We start from the raw sequence: 25,060 nt of genomic DNA on the forward strand, positions 1-25,060 counted from the left end.
AATTGTCTGTTCAAATCTTTTGCCCATTTATTCAGTGGGTTTGAGTTTTTGTCGTCTTGAGTTGTGAGAGTTCTCTGAATATTCTGGATATAAGTTCTTTCTCAGAGAACATGATTTGTGCATGCTCTCTCTCAAGCTTGTTTTTCCTAAGATTTCACAAGGAATTTATAAATAGTTGTTCTCATTATAAAATAAGATTCAAATAACACAAAAGGATTTAGAGTAAAAAGCACAAGTTCTCGTTTACTTTCTGCCATCTTTAGCTTTCTTTTTTGGGATAGCCACTGTTGATAGTTTGTTGAGGATCTTTTCAATTCTTTTTATGGTACTATAAGTACTATCATGTGTTTTAAAATTAGTTTTATTACTTTTTAGTCAGTAAGTAGCATTTCAAAGAATGTCTGTTTTCCTTTTCAGCCCAGTTGTAGGTAGAATTATTGTTATTCTCTTAAAATAGTGAGTTTTGATGTCTTATGTCATATTTTAGAAAGCCATGATTTGGGGAGGAATTCTAGTAGATAAGGATGAATTATGAATGGACTAAATTTAAATAGGTCTTTTTAGATTTGCTAAAAATTGCTGTGATTAGTTGAAATGATTTCGTAATGTGTTCATTTTCTTTAAAAAAAGTAGTGGGTTGCTTTGCTAAAAAGTCTCATTTGGCAAAGAATGATATTAATAAAACCTTAAAGTTCTGATTCCTTCCCAAGTTTTATTTTGTTCATTTTTTCTTTGATCCTTTTGCACTGTTTGAAATCCTTAGCCTAGAATTGACACTTAGTTATCATTTTTATTTTTAGCTTGAATTTGGAGCCTTTTAAAACTATAACTGTGAGAACTCTTTTGCAAAATGAGCTTCATTCAGACAAGCTGTTTTTATCTTTCCATAGGTACGAATCCTAGGATTCAGAATAAGGATTCTCTAGAGGACAATGTTTCTACCTCTCCAGACCCAAGTAAGAGGGGGGGCAACTGCTAGCAGGAGGTGGATGTTAGGGTTTAAGGGATGTTCAGAGCATGAGGAAGCAAGAAAAAGCCCTGTGGGAAGAGAATGGTGTAGAAGTCCATACTCTGTGGTGTACAGGAAAGCAACGAGTGAGGGAGGTTTGTTTGGTTTCTCTAATGTGAAGTGAGAGAGGTGTGGCCCAAGACCTGTTTCAGAATGTAATTCAGTGCACATGGAAAAGGTAACAGATTTACTCATAGGCCTCTTGTGCCAGTCTAGATCTGGCATTAGCTCTTAAATGCCTAATGATGGCTCTAGAAAAAAATTGCAAAGAAATATAGGCCATTACTGGAACTCCTTACACACCTGTAGATGACGATATTTGATAGTTTGTACTCATTTTGGCCATTCTTGTCAACTTAAATAAATGTACAGTAAGAGAACATCTTATCTACAGTCACAAAATAGCAGGAAAAAAAAAATCCTGCCGCATCATAAACTTCATTTTGCTTGACTATGACCAATGGATATACATCAATGAGTCTTTTTGTCTACATTTTTTGATTAACTTAATCCTTTTATTATTTCTTTAGGTCCTGAATTGTCATTTTTAATTCCTCTATGAAGCATATTACATATGTTGGTTAGAATAATCATTTCTTATGTGTGATCATTTAGACGGTTTCCAATTTTTTTTTAGTGATGGCATATAATGAAGGTATAGTGAATGGCAGAGGGTATATTTTTTTCTTTTGGTTTATGATTGGCAGATTGATTATTTTCTAAAAAGCTGCGAGCAATGAAAAGATGGATTTTGTTATCTACTTATTATTTTGGGGTAGACCTCCTTAGAGGCCTTCTTTCAGGACCAGAATGTACAGGGTACAAGAGGCCACAGTTTTTCTCCCAGGGAAGAACATCATTAAACTGACTCTGAAGCCTTTTCAATGTGGGCTTTAGGACCAGGTATTTTGGTGTATTTTGGTGTGTGCCCAGCAGAAAGCATTTTTACAGGTTTTTTATAACCCCAAGGATTGGTAGGCTGATGAGGGTCAGCATGACTTACAAGGCTAAAAGATATAGATGACTTTTATTCCTGGCCTCCCCACCATGGCTTTGATCAGATTTCTCTATTCTCCTGTATCTATCTAGGAAGTAGAAATAAGTTTAGCTCCTTGTCTACCATGGGGGAAACTGGGGTGATTATTTTGGCTATTCTGTGCTGAAGTATTAATGAGTTAATAAGATTGCGTAGACCACGAGGGTGATCCTAAGAGAGTTTAATCATCTTCCCCACTTCAGTGGTGCTACATGGGGCATCTTCTCACTGTGATTTAGCACACAGGTCTTCCTCATCCATGTGAGGGTGATGTGAGGGCAGGTGAGGCAACCATGTCATTAGCTATAATCACTATATAAATATGAATTGTGAAGAGCCCACTCAAGACCCAGAGGCAAAGGCACAAAATTTTTTTCTTGCATATTGCTTGTCTTATAGAGACTTTGAAAATAATCTTTACTTAAAAAGATGTTACTTAAAGATTAAGACAGGTGTGGAGGCTTATTTCCACTGGTTCAGGAAGCTGAGGCAGGAAGACTGCAAGTTCAAAGTCAAACCTCAGCAACTTAGTGAGGCATTAAACAACTCAGCAACACCCTGTCTCTAGAAGGGGGTGTATGTGCTGGGAATGTGGTTCAGTGGTTAAGTGCCCTGGGTTCAATCCCTGGTACTGAAAAAAAAAAAAGTTACCATAATCCTCACTTAAATACCTGAAGTGGAATAACTTTATAACTTTATTTAGCTTATAGTTTGAGAAGCTGAAATTGTAAGCTACATGATGTTAGCTTGGCTGAGAGCCCCTCAGATGCATCACATGATAGTGAAAGGCTCACAATGAGAGATCATGTAATAGGGAAAGATCATATGAAAAGACATGAAACCAGAGTATGGAGAGGGGCTAGAAGAACCAAGAACACTCAAGCACTATCTCAAGATCCCATCAGAGCTTCCCTGATCCCTCCCCAAGGGCATACTCCTAATCACCTCCTTTGGGCTTTACCTCTTAGAGGTTTTACATTTCTCCTCACCCAACACTGGGACCAACCCTCCCAAAACAAATCCTTGGGGACAAACACATCCAAACCAAAGCACCACTTAATTACTTTCCCTCAAATGGGCAGTATCAGGGAACTTGTAGCACTATATGCAGACATTTCTGGGTTTCACCACTAGAGGGAGCCAGTGGCACCTAGTGTATAGAGTTCAGTGATGCTGCGTAACACTCTACAATGCTGAGGATAGCCCTCCTCAGCCCAGAATTAGCTGTTTGAAGTGTCAATGTTTCCAAGATTGAGAAATCTTGCTTTAACTGAAGAGCAGACAATTCCAGACAGACCCATGTGGTTGGCCCACTCTGCTTATTGCACCTTTTTTTTTCTGGATTGTCTAACTCTGTATCTTAAAGTTCCAGCCTCAAAACTTTCCCAGACATCCTCCCTTATTTTTTTCTCCTGCCCTTTTGGATCTTTTGCAGTTCTAAAAAGTATAACTTATTTCTGTGACTGTATGCTGTTTTGCTGTCAAATCAGGCTCAGCTGTCTTCCTTTCCCACTTAGCCACTCTACAGTCCTCCAGAGGGGCTCCAGCCTGAGCCTCTCATCTGCTCTCAGAAAGTTGATTTGCTTGGACATGTAATCCTGCCTGCCCTGCAGTAACCTCACTGGTATTGTGGCTGTAGCTCATGTTCAGCAGAAAATATAATATATCAGCTGCGAATCCCACTTGCATGATGGGATTGGAAAAGCATGTGCATTGCATTGTCTAACAAAATCTGTTTCTCTCTTTTCTCTTTCTCCCTCCCCCACCCTTTCCTCTTCTTCCCTATCCTGGCAATTTTATTACCTTTTACCATGAACTGTTTTCTCACCCTTGTTCCCTCTCCTTCCCCCATATCCCAAACCTGCCATGGTGACCACACATACCTTTTTACCCTGTTATGCGAGGCAGTTCTGACACTGTCTGCTCCCCCTGTAGTGCCAGGCTTCTGTTGCACAGTTGGAGTGGACTGGAAGTCTCTCACTACTCCGGCATGCCTCCCCCTCACCACCGACTACTTCCCCGACCGCCAGGGCCTGCAGAATGACTATACGGAAGGCTGCTATGATCTCCTGCCGGAAGCAGACATGGACAGGTTGGTTCAGAAAAAGGTATTCAGAGTCCTTGGAGTATAACTAAGTGACTCAGTGGTAGAGTGCTTGCCTAGCACACACAGGTCCTGGGTTCAATGTCTAGCATGATTAAAAAAAAAAAAAAGCTCAGCTTTGTTTATGAGGGTTCTGATTATGTACAAACAAATGCATCATAATATTGAACTTCTAAATCTGTATTCTTTTATATTTAGGAGATTTTGTGATGCAAGAACTGTTCATTTCTTTCAAGTTCTGTTGACATTAACAATTTCTCCTCTTTGATTTCAAATTTTCTTTTGCAGTTATTTTGGGTACACTAAATCTCTTCTTCTTTTCTAAGGTTACTCATTTGGGCATTGATTATTACTTGCCTTCTTTTTCCATGCCTTTGAACTTATTTCTCCCAGACTGATTTACAAATTGATAATTTTATGAAATGCCGTATAATGGTTGTCTGGGATGAAGTAAAGGACTTTACACTATGAACTCTTAAGTGTCACTTCCCAAGGCCAAACACATATATCCATGTGCACAATCATTTGTTTTTTTTCTTTTAGGAGGGATGAGGATGGTGTGCAGATGACAGCCCAACAGGTGTTTGAAGAGTTCATTTGCCAGCGCCTCATGCAGGGTTACCAAATCATAGTGCAGCCCAAGTCACAGAAATCCAACCCCACTGTTCCACCCCCATTGAGCAGTAGCCCACTCTATAGTCGAGGTGAGTGCGCTCCTTTTTTCTTTTCAACTAAGTTTGTAGGAGTTGTTTTTCATGATGGTAGGGAACAAATAAATTTAGGAATTATTTTCAGCACAAAGTTTTTCTTTGTCACTTTTGCTTTGAGTAATAGTTACATTAAGTGCAAATTTATCTTAAACATTTTCTTTATACTCTCCATTTAAAAAATATTTTGTTTTAATTAGTTTAATTAGTTATACATGACAGTAGAATGCATTTATGCATTTTGATATACATTTGATATACATTTGATATATAGATTGTGTATAATTTCTCATTTTTCTGAGTGTACATGTTGTGGGATCATATTGGTCATGTAGTCACATATATACATATAGTTTCATTTGTCTGTTTCATTTTACTATCTTTCCTATTCCCACATCCCCTCCCCTTCCTTTCCATCACTTCCCTCTACCTAATCTAAGGTAACACTATTCTTCCCTAATGTCCCCTGCCTTATTGTGATTTAGCATCTGCATATTAGAGAAAACATTCGGCCTTTGGTTTTGTGGGATTGACTTATTTCAATTAGCGTGATATTCTCCAACTCCAACCATTTACTGGCAAATGACATAATTTTACTCTTCTTTAAAGCTGACTAACATTCCAGTGAGTATGTATACCACCTTTTTTTTATGCATTCATCTCTTGAGGGACACCTAGGTTGGTTCCATAGTCTAGCTATTGTGAATTGAGCTGCTATAATCATCGATGTGACTGTGTCACTATAATATGCTCATTTTAAGTCCTTTGGGAATAAACCAAGGAGTGGAATAGCTGGGTCAAATGGTGGTCTCATTCCCAGTTTTCTGAGGAATCTTCATACTGCTTTCCGTATTGGCTGCACCATTTTGCAGTCCCACCAGCAATGTATGAGTGTACTTTTTTCACTGCATCTTCACCAACATTTATTGTTGCCTGTATTCTTTTTTTTTTTTTTAAAGAGAGAGAGAGAGAGAGAATTTTTATTTATTTATTTTTTTTAATGGTAGCAGCAAATTTACCACAGTTTTTTGTTTTTTTTTTTTTTTTAGAGAGAGAATTTTTTAATATTTATTTTTTAGTTTTCGGCGGACTCACATCTTTGTTTGTATGTGGTGCTGAGGATGGAACCCAGGCCGCACACATGCCAGGCGAGCGCGCTACCACTTGAGCCCCAGCCCCTTGCCTGTATTCTTGATGATTGCCATTCTGACTGGAGTGAGATGAAATCTTAGAGTAGTTTTGATTTGCATTTCTCTAATTGCTAGAGATATTGAACACTTTCTCATATATTTGTTGATCAATTGTGTTTCTTCATCTGTGAAGTGTCTGTTCAGTTCTTAGCCCATTTATTGATTGGGTTATTTGTTGTTTTGGTGTTAAGATTTTTGAATTATTTATATATTTTAGAGATTATTGGAGGTGCAGGTGGTAAAGATTTTCTCCCAATCTGTAGGCTGTCTCCTCACATTATTATTTCCTTTGCTGAGAAGAAGCTTTTTAATTTGAATCTGTCCCATTTATTGATTCTTGATAAGAGTCTTGTTAAGGAAGTCAGATCCTAGTTTGACATGGTGAAGATTTGGGCCTATTTTTTCTTCTATTAGGCACAGGGTCTTTGTTCTGTGCCTAAGTCTTTGATCCACTTTGAGTTGATTTTTGTGCAGGGTGAGAGATAGAGGTTTTTATTTCATTTTGCTACATATGGATTTCCAGTTTTACCAGCACCATTTGTTGAGTAGGCTATCTTTTCTCCAGTGAATGTTTTTGGCACCCTTGTTTGGTATGAGATAACTGTATTTATGTAGGTTTGTCCTGTGTCCTCTCTTCTGTGCCATTGGTTTACAAGTCTATTTTGTTATCAATACCATGTTGTTTTTGTTATTGTAGGTCTGTAGTATTGTTTAAGGTCTGGTATTGTGATGCCTCCTGCTTCAGTCTTCTTGCTAAGGATGCTTTAGCTATTCTGGTCTCTTATTTTTCCAAATAAATTTCATGATTGCTTTTTCTGTTTCTATGAAGAATGTCATTGGGTTTTTAATAGAAATTGCATTAAATCTGTATAACGCTTTTGGTAGTATGGCCATTTTGACAATATTAATTCTGCCTATCCAGGAGCATGGGAGATCTTTCCATCTTCTGAGGTTTTCTTCAATTTCTTTCCTTAGTGTTCTGTAGTTTTCATTATAGAGGTGTTTCACCTCTTTTATTAGAATGATTCCCAGGATTTTTTTTTGTGGGGGGGCTATTATGAATGGAATAGTTTTCTAATTTTTCTTTCAGTGGATTCATTGCTGATGTATAGGAATGTATTTGATTTATGGGTGTTGATTTTATATCCTGCTACTTTACTGAATTCATTTATTAGTTCTAGAAGTTTTTTGGTGGAATTTTTTGGATCTTCTAGATAGAGAATCATGTTGTTAGCAAATAGTGATAGTTTGAGTTCTTTTTTACCTATTTGTATCCCTTTAATTTCCTTTATCTGTCTAATTGTTCTGGCTAGAGTTTCAAGGATGATGTTGAATAGAAGTGGTAAAAGAGGACATGCTTGTCTTTTTTCAGTTTTTAGTGGGAATGCTTTCAATTTCTCTCCATTTAGAATGATGCTGGCTTGGGGTTTTTACAGTGTTGAAGTATGTTCCTACTAAGTCTTTCAAGTGATTTGAACATGAAGGTGTGCTGTATTTTTTCAAATGCTTTTTCTGCATCTATTGAGATGATCATATGATTTTTCTTTTTACGTCTATTAATATGATGAATTACGTTTATTGATTTCTTTATGTTGAACCAACCCTGCATCCTTGGGATGAATCCTACTTGATCGTGGTGCACTATCTTTTTAATATGTTTTTGTATGCAATTTGCCAAAATTTATTGAGAATTTTTGCATCTGTGTTCATCAGGGATATTGGTCTGAAGTTTTCTTTCCTTGATGTGTCTTTGTCTGGTTTTGGTATCAGGATGATGTTAGCCTCATAGAATGAGTTTAGAAGGATTCCCTTCTTTTCTATTTCTTGGAATACTTTGAGGAGTATTGGTGTTAATTTTTTTTTTGAGAGACTTATAGAACTTGGCTGAGAATCCATCTGGACCTGGACTTTTCTTTGTTGGTAGGCTTTTGATGGCGTTTTCTTTTCATTACTTGAAATTGATCTGTTTAAATCATGTATGACCTCCTCATTCAGTTTGGGTAGGCTTTATGTCTCTAGAAATTTTTCAATGTCTTCAATATTTTCTATTTTATTAATATAAATTTTCAAAAATAGTTTCTAATTATCTTCTGTATTTCAGACGTGTCCATTGTGATATTTCCTTCTTCATCTTGTATTTTAGTAATTTGAGTTTTCTCTCTTTTTCTCTTCATTAGCATGGCCAGGGGTTTATCTATTTTATTTATTTTTTCAAAGAACCAACTTTTGTTTTGTCAGTTTTTTGAATTGTTTCATTTTGTTTCAATTAATTTCAGTTCTGATTTTAATTATTTCCTGTCTTCTACTGCTTTTGGTATTGATTTATTCTTCTTTTTCTAGGGCTTTGAGATGTAGTGTTAGGTCATTTATTTGTTGACTTTTTATTCTTTTAATGAATGCACTCAATGCAATAAACTTTCCTCTTAGTACTGTCTTCATAGTGTCCCAGAGATTTTGATATGTTGTAGCAGAATTCTCATTTACCTCTAAGGATTTTTTAAAATTTTGCCCTTGATTTCTTCTAGTATCCATTCATCATTCAATAGTGTATTATTTAGTCTTCATTTGTTACAGTAGCTTGTATTTTTAATTTTATCATTGATTTCTAATTTCATCCCATTATTGTCTAATTGAGTGCAGGGTAGTATCTCTATTTTTTTTGTATTTGCTAAGAGTTGCTTTGTGGCATAAGATATGGTCTCTTTGGGAGAAGAAGCCATGTACTGTTGAGAAGACAATATATTTGCTCATTGATGAAAGAAATATTCTATATATGTCTGTTAAGTCTAAATTATTGATTATATTATTTAGTTCTGTAGTTTCCTCATTTAGTTTTTGTTTGGAAGATCTGTCCAGTAGTTAGAGAGGTGTCTTAAAGTCACCCAGTATCATTGTATTGTGGTCTATTTGACTATTGAAGTTGAGAAGGGTTTGTTTGATGTTCATAGATGCTTCATTGTTTGGGGCATAAATATTTATAATTGTTATATCCTGCTTATATATACTTCCCTTAAGAAGTATGTGAAATGTCCTTCTTGTCACTTCTGATTAACTTTGGTTTGAAGTCTACTTTATCTGAAATGAGAATGGAAATCCTTGCTTGTTTACTCAATCCATATGAGTAATAAGTTTTTTCCTATCCTTTCACCTTCAGCCTGTGGATGTCTTTGCCCTTGAGGTGAGTATCTTGAAGACAGCATATTGTTAGGTCTTGCTTTTTAATCCAGTCTGCCTCTCTGTCTTTTGATTGATGACTTTAGGCCATTAATATTCAGGGTTATTATTGAGATATGATTTTTATTCCCTGTCATTTTGATTTATTTCAGGTTTTTGATTTGTCCTAGTTTCTCATTTGGTTGAATGTTAATTTAGTGTAGATCCTCCCTTTGCTGGTTTTCACTTTTTTTTTTTTTAACTTCATCCTCATGGAATGTTTTGTTGAGTATGCTCTATAGGGTAGGCTTTCTAGTTGTGAATTCTTTTAATTTTTTGTTATAATGGAATGTTTTAATTTCATCTTCAAATCTGAAACTTAATTTTGCTGGATATAAAATTCTTGGTTGGCATCTGTTTTCTTTCTTTCAGAGGTTGAAATATATTACTCTAGGGTCTCCTAGCTTTGAGGGTCTGGACTGACAAATCAGTTAAGATAGAAATTGGTTTTTCCCTATATGTAATTTGATTTCTTTTTCTCTCACAGCCTCCCAGATTTTATCTTTATTCTCTGTTAATCATTTTCATTATAATATGTCTTAGTGTGCTGTAATTTTGTACATTTGGGGTCCTGTAGGCCTCTTGTATTTGATTTTCCAATCCAATCTTCAGGTTTGGGAAATTTTCTGCTATTAAATCATTGAAAAGATTGTGCATTCCTTTGGTTTGTATCTCTGCTCCTTCGTCTATTCTGATAACTCTTAAATTGGCCTTTTCATGTTATCCCATAATTCTTGGATGTTCTGTTTTTTTTTTTTTTAACCATCTTCTCCACATGTTCAACTCTAGATTATATATTTTGTTTTCATTGTCTGAGGTTCTGTCTTCCAAATGGTCTAATCTGTTGGTGATCCTTTTTCTATTGAATTTATAACTTGGTTTACTGATTCCTTTATTTTGAGGATTTCTGTTTGTTTTTTACACTATCTCCAACTCTTTATTGAAGTGGTTCTTTTACTTCACGTATCAATTTAACTGTATACAATCTGAACTCCTTCTTGTATATTTCTTCTACTGTGTTATCAGTGGCTTCTGTTGTTGAAGCATCTTGGTTTGTTTGGATGCTTTATTCCCTTGTTTTTTCATGTTGTTAGTGTGTTTTCCCATCTAAAACTATGGATCTAAGGCAGGATAAGTTCTACTCTGTAGAATTGTAGTGTCCCTGAAGGTTTCCAGTGCTTTACCTTTACTAGTAAGACCAATATCAACAGCACCTAGTGTACACAATATATAGCCTTAACCTAATAGCTCTTACTAAGGTGTCTACTGCTTTCTCACATTAAACCAAAATGATGAGTTCAGTAACTAACTATAGAATATTTATTAAAATGATTTACGATTTCAAATGGTGGATGAGAGGACAGAGGTGGTATAGTATGCAATATTCTCGAGGGAGGAAGAGAGAGGCTTGAAGTAAAAATTCACAGGAAGAGTGGAAGAAGAGCTCACAGAGATTGGCTATTGGTTAGAGAAAAGTTGGAAAATAAATCACAGACAATAGAAGAGAGAGGAAGAATATGAACAAAGAGAAAAAATTGAAGTCATAAGAATATAACAAAAATGCAAAACACCATTCATGTGTCATTGTCCTCCACACTTTAATGCATAAAAAACATCCTGTTCCAAATATGGTAGAGAGATTAGTGAATCAAAAAATAATATAAAATAAATCTTGCTGGCAAGTCAAACTGACTCTGTTAGTGTTCAACAGTTTCTCAGTCCTGTCTCTGACGTCTCTTGGGATCACCAAACCCACATCAGCCCTCAAAAATCCAGTCTCTGTCCCACTGATCTGGGCTTCAGATACTTCAGGATTGGCCACGCTGCAGTCCCAAGATCTCAGAGCTGCTCCTACTTTCAGAGAATCCACTAGGGATACACTCATGCAAAGGAGCAACCCTGAGATGCAGCAGCAAGACAAGGGCCACCAGCACTCTCAGCAGGAAGCTCCCAGGCTCCTCCAAACCTGCAGGCATCCCCACATTGGACCTGCAGGTCACAGCTGAGTCCCCAGATAGAGACTCTTATGGTGGTAAACCTGTGGATACCCAGGCCCCAGGCCCTGGCTGGTGTTCCAAAATGGGTGTATCCACATGCAACCAAACCTGGAGTCTTTCCAAAGCAATACTCTAGGCTCTGGTAGCAGCGGTACTGGCAGTGGTTGTTGGCAGCAGGCAGTGGGTCAACAGTAGTGACGGCTGCAGTGGCAGCTGCAACTGCAGCTGTGGGGGCAGCGTCACCAGGTGATATCTGGGGGTCAGCAGCAGTGTAGGTTTCAGTTGCATCCAGGGCAGTGGTCTCTTCTGTGTCAGCAGCACCCAGAAAGAAGACCTCTAGGCGATCTTGGCTGGCAGCAGTGGAATCAGAGGCAGCAGCAATGGTGGTAGCAGTGCAGGTGGTAGTTGATTGACAGGAGACTTCTGGTTCAGCAGTTATACTCTCCTTTTAATGAAGAAGGTATGATCAAGCCTAGGAGTGGTATAGCCTAGCTTTGAGAATACCTAGGAATAGCAGGCAGCTGAGCTAATATTGAGCTGTCAAAGTATATAGTGAATTTTCTAAACCCAGAAATGGATATTTTTAGAAGAGTATATGTCACACTGCAGCTTCTGAGATGCTACTAAACCTCAAGTTTACACCTGTTGTTTTTTCCTATCTTGGGTTCTTCTTTCTGTTCGGTAGTATTGAAGCTTAGTGACTTGAAGCAAGAATGGATCATTTTTGAGTGACAAAGGCTAAGAAGTGACAAAAGAGTTGGTAACACTAATTGAATAAGGGTCAGACTGTGGAGTTTTTCTAATCTAAGTCTAGCAGAAGGAATTAAGTATGAGTGTTTGGAATCATAAAGCAGTAATCACTTTCTGAAACAATCAGTGAAGGTTTTTAGTTTCATGCTTCTTCACTATTACTAATTAAATCTCCATTCCTCTAATTAGCCAGTGTCCAACATCAGATCATCTTTGGCTCCACTGATGCTCCTCTGGCTAGAAAATCCAGAAGTGTGGAACTGTTATTGGGGCTTAGTGGTCACTCAGTACAGGCTCTGCTGTTTGTAGGTGAAGCTTTGAACTCCCTCTGGCTTTTATGTGAAAGCTCCTTGTGACATTTACTGAATGCCTTTTATTCCTATTCCTACTGAATATTAATGTTTTTGAGTGCCAAGACTCTTTTGGATTCATCTTTTTATTCTCTACACTGGAAATGACAGTGCCTGGAATACAGTTGTTTGGGTCAATAAATATGTGAATTCATTAATTTATTCATTCATTAATTTATTTATTTCATTCACTTATTCATTCAACAGTATTTTTGAAGGTTCTACTCTGAGGGGGGTTTTATAACCTAGTGGGGAAAAATAACCATTAGTTATTTGTTATTAGCAAGGGCCTGTGAGACTATCTAATTGGGGCCTGATCTGGTCTGAGGGTCACAGGGATAGCTTTAAGGACGTGATGTTTGAGCTTAGACCTGATGTAGTACAGGGGTTATTAGAAGAAGTAGGTTTGGAGTGGAAGGCGGGAGCTGAAGGGAAGAACATGCCAGGCAGCGGGATTGATGTGTGCAAAGGGCTACCAGTAGAAGGCACCAAAAAGAAGGCTGGTGTGATGGAGCATAGGGAGTGAACTGGAGGTGCAGCCAGAGGTGTCAGGATATTCAGGCCTCACAGGAGCCTGGGTAGGATTCTGTTCTCTAACTCATGAACAGTGGAATGAATTCACTTGTGTTACTGGCCCCATCTAGGCTGTCTACTTTCTGCTCTCTCAAATAGCTGGTTGATGTCCCTCATGGGTCTGTAATTCTTTTGTGTCCAGTGCTGATCCTGGCTGATTCATGGCTAGTTGACCAGAAGCTACTTGGCCTGGCTTTACACTTTCTAGTTATTTTCTCCTTTGATAAATTTAATCTCTTATTTCTATGAAAACAGAAATGGTTTCATTATTATTGTAATTACTAGAAACATTGCCATCATAGTGCTTGTGCTGCTCACTGTCACGGGTTTATTGATTATGAAAAGTGAGCTATGCTCTGTTCCAGTAGAGAATAGAACAGCATTGACCTTGCCCTTGAAAATTACAGAGTTTACTGGGTGGGGGACAGCCATTAAATTAATAAGCCACAAATATATATTTAATCAGAGACCTATGCAGGATAAAAACAGGCATTAATGGGGTAATCTAATTTAGAATGAGATATCAGGGTACCCTCTTAGAGTCTCATGAACCTTACTCCATAACACTTTTTTCCTGGCAGCCCACAGGGTGTTTGTAGCATAAGTGCATGAATTCCTTGATGAGGCAAGTTCTCTTTCTAGTTGCAGAACATGAGACTGATAGAGATTTGGTCCTTGAGATCATACAGCAGCCAAATGGAAGAGTTGAGGTATAACCATGGGTGTCCTGAGTTGAAGTCTAGCCTCTTTCTCATGTGAAGCTGGTTTGCCACTCTCTGTGCATCACCTGGGAATTTTCCCCATTCACAGTGAAGATCCTTTCAGCCTCTGCTCTCCTCTTCTCCTGACCACTTCTCTGCTGCCTGCCGTTATGTGGCTGTCTCAGAGTTGAATGATGGCATTGTTTTATTTCCAAATCAAGAGAATCTTGCCTTGGCTTTGTTGTTCTCAGGAGCTCAAGTTTTACTCTCTTGAATACTTCTTGTTGTCTGGATTCTTCACTGTTTCCCTTTTTGCTGTGTTTGGTTCAACAAAAAATTTTTTTGTTATTTTAGTTTTTTCAGTACAGGCGGTTGAACCAAGAGCCTTGCACATGCTGGGCAAGTATTCTACCTCTGAGATACATCCCTGCCCTTAACTGATGTTTTAAATATCTATTCTGGCCATGGCACTTTATTTAGTGCTACTGAAAATATGAGAATGAACATTTGACCTTGGCTTCCTGGTACTTTTATATTATTTTTAAATTTGAGTTTAATTAAATGAAGTTATTTTTTTGAGGTGGGGTCTCACATGTTGCCCAGGCTGGCTTTGAACTCCTATGCTCAGGCAGTCTTCTGGTGTCAGCCTCCCATGTAGTTGGGACTATAAGTGTGCAATGCTCCTTCTGGCTCCTTGTATCTTTTATAAAAGAATGTGAGAATTGGGTGTGGTGACCCATGCCTACAGTCCCAGTTACTTGGGAGGCTGAGGCAGGAGAATTGCAGTTTGAGGTCAGCCTTGGCAACTTAGGGAGATCCTGTCTCAAAATAAAAATTAAAAAAAGATCTGGCAATATAGCTCAGTGGTAATTGCCTCTTTTGTTTCTCTTTTTCTGTATCTATATGTATGAAAAGCAATTGCCTGTTGTAGGAATGAACCTCAGACAGTTGGAGGAAGTCTTATTATTTTTCCCATTAGGCCTTGTGTCCCGAAATCGCCCTGAGGAGGAGGACCAGTATTGGTTGAGTATGGGCAGAACTTTCCACAAAGTGACACTGAAGGACAAGATGATCACAGTAACTCGATACCTTCCCAAGTGAGTTCTTGGGTATTTAAAGTCTTTAGCTACTGTTCTGGATTATGTCTGCTTGCTAATCGTGTATAGTTCTTAGTTCAAACAATGGAAGTTGAGTTGTTAGTCTTTTCTTTGTTTTAAAATAATCCTGAGATGATTTTAAGGTTATAGCTTACTTCCAAATTTGATTCAGCTTATGTTTAGCATGATTACTATTGAACCAATTAAAAATGAAGAATGTGAGGGAGCTGGGGATATAGCTCAGTTGGTAGAGTGCTTGCCTTGCAAGCCCAAGGCCCTGGGTTCAATCCCTAGCACCGCAAAACAAACAAACAAACAAACAAAAAAAGAATGTGAAGAGAGAAGAATGGAAAATTTAAGATCTGGGAAATTTCCGTAACAGTCCCTTGGGATGAGATGAGTTGGCTGCTGTATTTGAGGGTTGGTTGCCAAGAATAGTGCTAAGTGCATTAGACAGAAAAGAGAGAGAAGAATTGGGAGGAATGATCATTTGAATGTCTAGGCATGTTCTTTATTTTTCAGGTATCCTTATGAATCTGCCCAGATCCACTATACTTACAGCCTGTGTCCTTCACACTCAGACTCAGAGTTTGTTTCCTGTTGGGTGGAATTCTCTCATGAGCGGCTAGAGGAGTACAAGTGGAATTACTTAGATCAGTATATTTGTTCTGCGGGCTCTGAGGATTTCAGGTCTGAGAGTGTCTTTTCATCTTTGCTGCTTGGGTGTACGCATACTTTAATGTTTCTGTCTTTTTTCTGATGACAAAATGGTATCTGTTATGTCTTTCAGAAATAATTGGAAGAATAAAAGTACATCTGCATGGGTTGAAAAATAGTTATGAGGTGGATAGGGAGATGGTTACACAACAATATGGATGCACCTGTCACTGATTTATATACTCAAAATTGGTTGAAGTGGTACATTCTATTATGTGTAGTTTACTACAATTAAACAACAACAACAACAACAACAACAAAATAAAAACAAACCAACACTCCCCAATACTGGGAGCTGGGATATAGCTCAGTTGGCAGAGTGCTTGCCTCGCATGCACATGGCCCTGGGTTCAATCCCTAGCACCACCACCAAAAAAATACTGGATTCAGTGGTAATATGCCCTTTGGTGCAAGTGTCAGTGCAGATCATGTTCTGAATATTTTCTTGACTACCTGGCTGGTTGGTAGCTTTGTGCTATCTCATGTTTAAATTTTTATTTTTATGTACAATTTATGATAATGATGATGCAAAACTACAACTTTGTTGGGCCTGGGTGCACATAAATGTTTTGACTTCTTTTGGATTAAAATAATACTGAGTTTTGTAGTCTTCCTTTTGAGCTTGTGTCTGAAATGAAGCCATGCGCTGTATCATCAAATGACAGCACACATGTGGGGAGGTGGAACCTTGCACACCAATCAGAGAGAGATCACTTGGACCACTTTGAGTATCTAATTTTTCTTACCACTACTTTGTGTTTTCCTTGATCCTCTGTAGCTTAATTGAATCTCTGAAGTTCTGGAGGACCCGCTTCCTGCTTTTGCCGGCCTGTGTCACTGCCACCAAGCGCATCACAGAGGGGGAGGTCCACTGTGACATCTATGGGGATAGACCCCGTGCTGATGAGGATGAGTGGCAGCTCCTGGATGGCTTTATCCGCTTTGTGGAGGGTTTGAACCGGATCCGCAGGCGGCATCGCTCAGATCGCATGATGCGGGTGAGGACTCCTGGGTTCCTTAGGGACTGTACCTAGTATGGTATACAGGATCTGTCACCTCCTACCTCTCAGGAGCCTCCCATTGGCTAGTTTTTTTTTTTTTTTTTTTTTTAAGCCTTATAGCTGTCTAATGTTTATTTTTAACCCCAAACTGTGTTGTTATCCATTGTAGGGTGAAGAAGGGGGGTTATAGGGTACAGACAATGATTGGGCAATGTCCCATGACTGGAGCTGTTCCCCTGAGGATATAGAGCCTTTATCTGCTCTCCAAGTGGCCCAGTTTTGAAACAGCTGCCTATGTGATGTGGTGGTGAATGCAGACGTTTAGGAGGTTAACAGAAACAGTCTTTTCTTACTCTTATATCACTTTAAGAGTTTTTAGCACCCTTGTTTCTTCATTTCAATCACACACTGCTACCCAATGGGAAAACTGAGGCTACTGTTATGGGATATATCTAAGGCACTTTGCCAATAAAGGGCAGATATAGGATTCAACTGTTTTGTTTTATTTAAATTAACATACTTATAATTGACCTGGCTCTGTGTGTGTGTGTGTGTGTGTGTGTGTGTGTGTGTGTGTATGTTGGGGGGGCATACACACTTGCACACAATCTATGAATTTTTACAAATGTATAGATTCAGGCAGCCACCACCATGATCAGCTACAGAATAATTTCATCACTTAAAAAATGCTCCATTATGCTACTGTTTTTAGTCATATTCTCCTGCCTCTCTGTCTCCTAGCAACCACTGGCCTGTTGACCATCATGATTCTTTTATCTTTTCTAAATATCACAAAAATGGAATTATACAATATGAAACCTTTTGAGACTGCCTTCTTTCAGTTAGCATTATGCTTTGGGATTTATCCAAATTGTTCTAAGAATCAGTAGTTTATTCTTTTTAATTGCTTGGTAGTGTTCCATCATCATTTTTTTTTTTTTTTTTTTAACCAAAAACAGCTTCTTTAATCTTCCTTCCACATCAGCTGCTTTTATATGCAGCCTCACTTATGATTAGGAACCTATACTGGGAAGAGCTTTGGTTTTGAATTGAGGCATCTGAAGTTTGAATTTCATCTCCAGTGCAATTTGGAATAAATTACTTAACCTTTCTGAGCCTCAGTTTCTTCTATCATTTCCGAACACGAAGAATCAGTATTCCTCTACTGTGTTAGTTGAATTCCCAGGGCTTGAAGATGAAGAGGTTTATGCTGGTGTATGAGTGGGGTCTATTGCAAAAGCCCTTTTGAGCTTCATCTCTTCTTTTCTGCTTTAGAAAGGAACTGCCATGAAAGGCTTGCAGATGACTGGGCCCATTTCCACACACTCCCTTGAGTCTACAGGTCCCACTGCTGGGAAGAAAACCTCAGCTCTGTCTGCCCTGCTAGAGATGGAGGCCAGTCAGAAGTAAGTGCCTGGTTCAAGAGGGACCTGCCCCACCCTGGAGACCCCAAGGGTTTTCAGTGCTCCACTCCTCTGGGTGGGGTAAAATCTGTAAGGAGCTTGTAGGAAAGAAGATGTTTACATGAAAAGAAAACAAGGCTAGTACCTGGTAAGTGTTGAATAATATGAAATAGGGCAGCAATTATAAACTTTCAGCCTGGGGCTTAATTTGAACTTCAGACACATTTTGTTTGTCCTACAGAACATTTTTTACATATTTATATATATTTAATATTTATTTTTTAGTTTTTGGTGAACACAACATCTTTATTTTATTTTTATGTGGTGCTGAGGATCGAACCCAGTGCCCCGCGCATGCCAGGCAAGTGCGCTACCGCTTGAGCCACATCCCCAGCCCACATATTTATATTTTTGATAAATTCTTTCTATGTTGCCCAGGCTAGTCTTGAATTCCTGGGCTCAAGTGATCTTCATGTCTCAGCCTCCTGAATAGCTAGGCATATACCACTGCACTCAGCTCTCAAAGCATTTTTATTTTTAAAATTTTTAAGTGTTTGGTACGGGGTATTGATCCCAGGGATGCTCTACCACTGAGCAATATCCCTAGCCCTTTTTACTTTTTGAGACAGGGTCTGGCTAAGTTGTTTAGGGACTTAGTAAATTGCTGAAGCTGCCTTGAACTTGCAATCCTCCTGCCCTAGCCTCCTGAGATTCTGGGATTGTAGGTATGTGCTATTGCATCTAGTTCACAAAGCATTTTAAGAATACTTCATCCAAGGGCTAGGGCTCTAGCTTAGTGTCAGAGTGCTTGCCTAGCATGTATGAGGCACTGGATTCGATCCTTAGCACCACATAAAAGTAAACAAATGAAATAAAGGCATTCTGTCCATCTACAACTACAAAATAAATAAATAAATAAAGGAATACTTCATACCCCTCTAAAAAATGAATACTTTATCCCAAATTTTCTATTTTGAAGATTTCACATAAAATTCTTGATTTTATATGAATTTTTATATGAAAAATAAATGTAAGATGATCTATGATTCTATTATACAGCATAAAAATTATGTAGTATGGATTGTATAATATAATATAAAGTTATAGATAATATATAGAGTCAGCTTTCCTTTATTATTATTATTATTTTTTGAGATAGTGTCTTACTGCATTGCTCAGGCTGGCTTCAAACTCACAGTCCTCCTTCTTCAGTTTGTTTTGCTTTAAGTAGTCTACATTTGTAGCCTGCCACATTGGCTACACTTTATTTTATTTATTTATTTTTTAATATTTATTAGTTGGACACAATACCTTTATTCCATTCATTTATTTTTATGTGGTGCTGAGGATTGAACCAGGGCCCCGAGCATGCTAGGCCAGTGCTCTACCGCTGAGCCACAATCCCAGCCCAGGCTACACTTTAGAAGGGCCTATGGTTCTTACTCTGGTCTTGGACTTGTCTTGCATCCTCAGTTATGTTACCTGGCTGGTTTCTCTAGGCATTTGGGAATGTTAATATAGTTGACAGGATACCAGCTGGATGATACCTTGTTTGGGAGGGCAGGGAGAGTGTTCCAAGAGGTGGGATTTAATTTGGTCACGTAGGCATCAAAGGATTTACATCAAGGGGAGGTGGGACTTGGGGGGAAAAGACAACATTGCTATGCATAGGTAGAACTTGCCTTGGGCAGCTTTCTCATCCCCCCAGTAAGATTGGATTCTTTTTCTTTCTTCCTTTTTTTTTTGGTACTGGGGAATGAACTCAGGAGCACTTAACCACTGAGCCACATCCCCATCCCAAGATCAGGTTCTTGACGCAGTGTTTGCCTGCATCCTGGGCCTGTGTTCATTAGAGCACTTGTCAGAGCGCCTCAGAAATCTGTTCACTCTTCTTTCCTCTATCGTGACTGCTTTGAGGGCAGAGGTTGTGAGTCTGCCCAGGACATAGTAGGTATGCCGTGGATATTTATGGAATAGTGGAAGATAGGATGCTGAGCATCTCTCTGTATATATGTGGGGCAAGTGTGTTAGGGGATTGGACATTTTGTTTTGGGTGTGATGGCCAGAATTGGGTATTGTTCCCAGCAGGAGCCAGCACACATTACACTTTCAGAAAGCAACAATGAAATGCATGAGAGAGTATGAGGTATACTGGGAGGTGCAATTGACAAGATAGCATGGGAAACTGGATGTAGTACATCGTCATGTGATCTCATACCAGGAGGAATCCTTTGAAAATTATTTTATTTTTGCGGTGCTGGGGATTGAATCCAGAGCCTTGCATATGGTAGGCAAAATCCCCAGCTTGAAAATTTTTCTGTTTTAAATAAATAAATCTTGCTTTACTGATCACCAAGCTGCAATGATCATTGACTCCTGGCAAGTCTTGTTTCATTTATATTCCACTAGTGTTCATCTTTCCTTTTATTTTTTTTCTTAAATCCTGGTCAAAAATACCTCTCATCTGTATTATTTCAGAATGTTTCTCTGAAAGATATGTCCTCTTTTTTTTTAAAAAAAAATTCCAAACTACAATAGTATAATTTACCTAAAAATTAAGGCTTTTTTTTTTTTTTTTTTTTTTTTTAAATACCTGGGATTGACCCAGAGGCCCTTAACCACTGAGCCATAACCCCAATTCTTTTTTATTTTTTGAGACAGGGTCTCAAAAGTTGCTGAGGCTGACTTTAAACTTGATTCTCCTGCCTCAGCCTCCTGAGTTGCTGCGGTTATAGGAAAGTATTACCATTCCTGGCCATTACATTTCTTATATCATAAAATATCTAGTCTGTATTTTTGGTAGAAGTGGTTTCTTCAGGGATAAGCCTAGAGATAGGAATGCTTGGCAGGTGGGTGCTAGGAGACAGAGACTAGGTGGAGGAGGGTGATGATGAAATGGAAAAGATGGGATATGGCAGGAGAACAGAGGAACCCAGTAGATTGCCCAGAAGATGGCAATGAGAGAAGGAAAGTGGGTAGGTTGGGCTTATTACTGATAGCTCTGTGTCTTCTTCCAAAAATGTCTCTGACCTAGGAAAGGCCCTAGAACTTTGCTTGGCAGCTTCTCCCTATAACTAATCCTTGAAAGAGAGAATAAGAACTGTATGTTACTGGGAAGGATGTAAAGCTGGAGGGTGTGAAACTAGGGGTGAGGTATCTTATTTTATTTTTTCCATGAGTCATCACTGAGTAGACACCAAGGGCTTCTTTCCACTCAGACCAGGAGAAGAAGGCTCTCTTGGGGTAGTAGTATCCCTTCATGTGAAGGGTGAGAATCAGTTAACCCTATGGCAGGAGGCAGGACAAAGAGACCTAAGGCTTATTTCTTGTTCCCAGATGACTGCTTCAGGGGGACATGCTGTGTTTTCTTAAGAATGGACATAGAGTAGAAAGAGCCAGACTTTTTTATATAACATTTGTTCACATAGCATTTTCTTTTTTAAGTTGTAGATGGACACAATATCTCTATTTTATTTATTTATTTTTATATGATGCTGAGGATCGAGCCCAGTGCCTCACACTTACTAAGCAGAGCACTCTGCACTTGAGCCACAACCCTAGCCCCTCCATAGAGCATTTTTTAAATGTGTTTCTCTTATTCTTCTGTTGCACCAAGCAGATTCAATGTATAACAGTGTTACAGCAGCATGTAAAGCAGCTTTAAAAATTTTTCATCTATATTCTTGTTGTGTTACCATAATGTAACTATGTTTTTTTCTTTATGGTGCTGGAGATTGAACCCAGGGGTATTCTACCACTGACATATATTATCCGAAGTCATTTAAAAAAAATATTATTTTGGGGACTGTCTTGCTAAGTTGCTTAGGCTGGTCTCAAACTTGGGATCCTCCTGCTTCAGTCTTCTAAGTAGGTAGGATTGCAGGCATGTGCCACCATTCCTAGCTTGTCTTCATTTCTTCTAGTTCCTTCCAGTTTTTATCTGTAGGCACAGACATTTTGTCAGTCTCTCTTGGAAGGCAGATGCCTGTGAAGTCTTATGTGTTTGCTGATTAACAGCAGCGGAATCAACTTAAGATAACAGGTATTGGCCAGCAGGCTCCTCTACTTCTATTAGAATAGTAAAGCTTGGTGACAGCCAAGTTGGGGGAGGGCAACACAGACAGACAGACACTTCAAACAGTCGGAATGTTCTCATCCTATTCAGGGTGCCTCTTATGTGTGCTTGTTGCTTTGGGTTCCATGCTGAAAGCAGACCAACCACGTGATATAGCATACTGTCTACTTACCAAGGCATGTGAAGGGCATCTCTGTCCTTTGTCTTTCTGCTTCTGTGTAGGCCGTCTTTCTTCAGTTCATCCTTTCAGGCCCACCCAATGCATATGGCACTGCATCTGTGGAGGCTTGTCTGCCTGTCTTTTGTCAGAATACAGTGTGTCCTTGTATATCTTCTCATATGTATACCTTGGTGCTCATCATTTTGTGCCAGTCTCCTCCCTGAACTGTTAGACAAGGAGCCTCTAAGGTCAAGGAGAGGGTCTTTCTAATGTCTGAATCTCTGACCTAGTCTGTGGGTCAGTACATGAAAGACAATTCAGTCAATGTAGATTGTTATATATATCAGTGTATCTGGAGGGGTAATGGGAGTAACTGAGAATTCTTGCCGCTGCTGTTGCCCTCAGGAAGTACCAAAGAATATCCGGGTGTGTATTTGTGTATGTGGCTCAGGAAAACATGGCTGCACTGTGGAAGAAGAAGACAGATAGATAGACATTCAATGTGATATCCGTGGATGAGGGGAAAATACATTTATTCTGCTATTCCCCTATTAATTATACCTCAGAGTTTCCAAGTTGATATGGAAGTTTCTCTCTTAATATATTCCAGCCAATAAAGAGAGAAGGAATGACAGAATATCATTATGTATAGTCTCTAAAGAATTAAGAATCTATCAAAGATCATCAGTAGCAGCTAATACCACCAGAGAGAGGCAGCAAGCCACTATGGGCCTCCAGATAGAAGTGTACAGCTCCACTTGGGAAGCATTCTTACCCCAAATTGCGCCTAACTCTACCCAAACCTCTAGGTATAACTTCTAGTTCTTAGGAAGTGCAGGGCACAGAGGAACATGTTAAACAATAAAGAAATGAAATCAACACATTTAGACTGTACATTTGCAGAACAGATGAGCTACTTTCTTCAGTAAATGAATTGCAAGAAGGGATGAAGAGGAGCTTATACCTTAAAAGATGCTTAAGGGACATAACTAATTGTAAAGTAGGGACCTTATTTGATTTAAAAATAATTTTTTTCGTAGTTGTAGATGGACAACATGCCTTTATTTTATTTGTTTATATTCATGTGCTAAGGATTGAACCCAGTGCCTCACAAGTGCTAGGCAAATGTTCTGTCACTGAGCTACAGCCCCAGCCCCTGAATTCTGTTTTAAATCAAACAAACTGTTAAGGTTTTTTTGAGATAGTTGGAGAAATTGATATTATAAAAGTAAAAAAAAAAAATTAATTGTGGCTGTGTTTTTAAAAATTATTCCCTTTTTAGGGCTGGGGATATGACTCAAGTGGTAGCAGGCTTGCCTGGCATGCGTGGGGCACTGGGTTCGATCCTCAGCACCACATAAAAGTAAAGATATTGTGTCCACCTTAAAAAAAATTATTTCCTTTTAGAAACAATGCAATGTATATGGAAAAATAATACCATATGTAAGTTTTGCTTCAAATGATTTGGTGTGGGAAGGAGGGAGATATAGATGGAACAAGATGATCTCCAAGTGTTATCATTTTGATGGCTGGATATGTAAGGATTTCTTACATTCTTTACTTTTGCATATGTTTGAGTTTTTCTATAACAAAATATTTTAAAAGAGAGTGTTTCTGGTTACTGTGGAGACAGATTTTAATTGCTGGTGTGAGATTACTTTGTGATCAGTAACACAAATATCAGAATTTGGCCTGAGGTGTGTGGTTCACTAATAGAACTTTGCCTAGCATGAGTGAAGTCCTGGATTCTATTTTCAGGACCACATACAGAGAAAAAATCAGAATTTTAAGATGAAAAGTGTTGCAAATTGCATGCCTGGGAGAACAGACCAATTGGAAATTTAGCATATAGGCTGTTTATTAAGGAGAGTCCGTGAGCTTAACACCTTTGAGAGGGAGTGGGAAGAAACAAGAATGGGTACACTTATCTGCAGCATCTGGTGACAGCCTTGGGTGACCCTGTCTGAACACAGGATCTGGCATAGCCTTCAGAGATTAGCTGGGTTGGGCCAATATTGTCAGGCCTTCATGCCGCAGTCTGGCTGGGCACAATTCAGGAGCCACTTGTCAAAAGAAACTAACTTTATTTTTAGAACCACACAAGATAAACAAAACAGCTCCTCAGGAAAAAACCCTCAGAGCCCAACTGCCACCACCGGCTTCCCACACGCCACACACCCCAACAACCTCTTCCTCCCACAATCCTCCTGCTCTTGAGGCCGATTGGCTGGGTCGCATGGGTGGAGCCAAAAAAGTCCCCCAATGAGCAGCTCCGTGGTCTGAAAGGGCAGGGAAACAGCTCAATGAGCATCACCGCAGAGGAGCCAATCAGCTAGATGTTGCTGGGGCCACTGTGAGCCAATCATCAGCTGGCAGTCTGAAAGTTTGCTGGGGCCCCTTCAGCTCATCAGCTGGCAGTCTGAAAGTTTGCTGGGGCCCCTTCGGCTGTGGCTCTCAACATCTCCCCCTCTCTGTTTAAACAACAAGCATGTGGCTTAGGGACCGTGTCTGCCTTAGGTTGTCCAATAGTACATATGGTCCTTACCCGTTATCGGATGAGCTGACCTCAAGGCGTCAGCCTCCTGTCTTAGGTTGGTACCATAGTAATTGGATCTTACCCGTCATTGACTACCAGTCCAGTATACAGCCACACCTGTGTAGAGGTCTTCGTACCAGCGGGGGGGTGAGGTTCTTTGCCTCACCTCTGTTGTCCCCCAAATTTTAGCTGAACGATCATGACAAACAGAAGGGAGGAAGATACACCAAGCCAGCTGACGGCTCCTTTTGGAAAAATTGTACCACCGATGACACCATCAGCATAAATACCCCAACACTACCAGAAGTTGCTGCACCAACAGATAGTTCACAATGCATACAAGTGAGTTCACAATGCATATAAGTGATACATAGTCCAGGCAAGTTCTGCAAGCAGTTCAGTGATGGCTATTGCAGAAGCTGTAGATTGGGTTTATCTTTG

At 39.0% G+C, this 25,060-nt stretch overlaps 1 protein-coding gene across 14 annotated transcripts in view; it reads left to right on the forward strand.

The window, feature by feature from the left end:
* Positions 1–25,060, forward strand: part of Depdc5 (DEP domain containing 5, GATOR1 subcomplex subunit) — a 147,983-nt gene that overhangs the window by 69,594 nt on the left and 53,329 nt on the right. For 7 of the 14 annotated variants that reach the window (XM_077108702.1, XM_077108706.1, XM_077108708.1 and 4 more), the window contains 7 exons: positions 891–956; positions 3,954–4,137; positions 4,693–4,853; positions 14,610–14,727; positions 15,250–15,417; positions 16,223–16,442; positions 17,721–17,851. In XM_077108702.1, coding sequence (XP_076964817.1) covers positions 891–956; positions 3,954–4,137; positions 4,693–4,853; positions 14,610–14,727; positions 15,250–15,417; positions 16,223–16,442; positions 17,721–17,851 — 1,048 coding nt within the window. Of the gene's footprint in view, positions 1–890; positions 957–3,953; positions 4,138–4,692; positions 4,854–14,609; positions 14,728–15,249; positions 15,418–16,222; positions 16,443–17,720; positions 17,852–25,060 lie in introns of those variants that run through there. The other 7 variants (XM_077108718.1, XM_077108716.1, XM_077108717.1 and 4 more) reach the window with 4 other exon arrangements.

The sequence above is a fragment of the Callospermophilus lateralis genome, chromosome 1 (assembly GCF_048772815.1).
Source record: "Callospermophilus lateralis isolate mCalLat2 chromosome 1, mCalLat2.hap1, whole genome shotgun sequence".
Lineage (NCBI taxonomy): Eukaryota > Metazoa > Chordata > Mammalia > Rodentia > Sciuridae > Callospermophilus > Callospermophilus lateralis.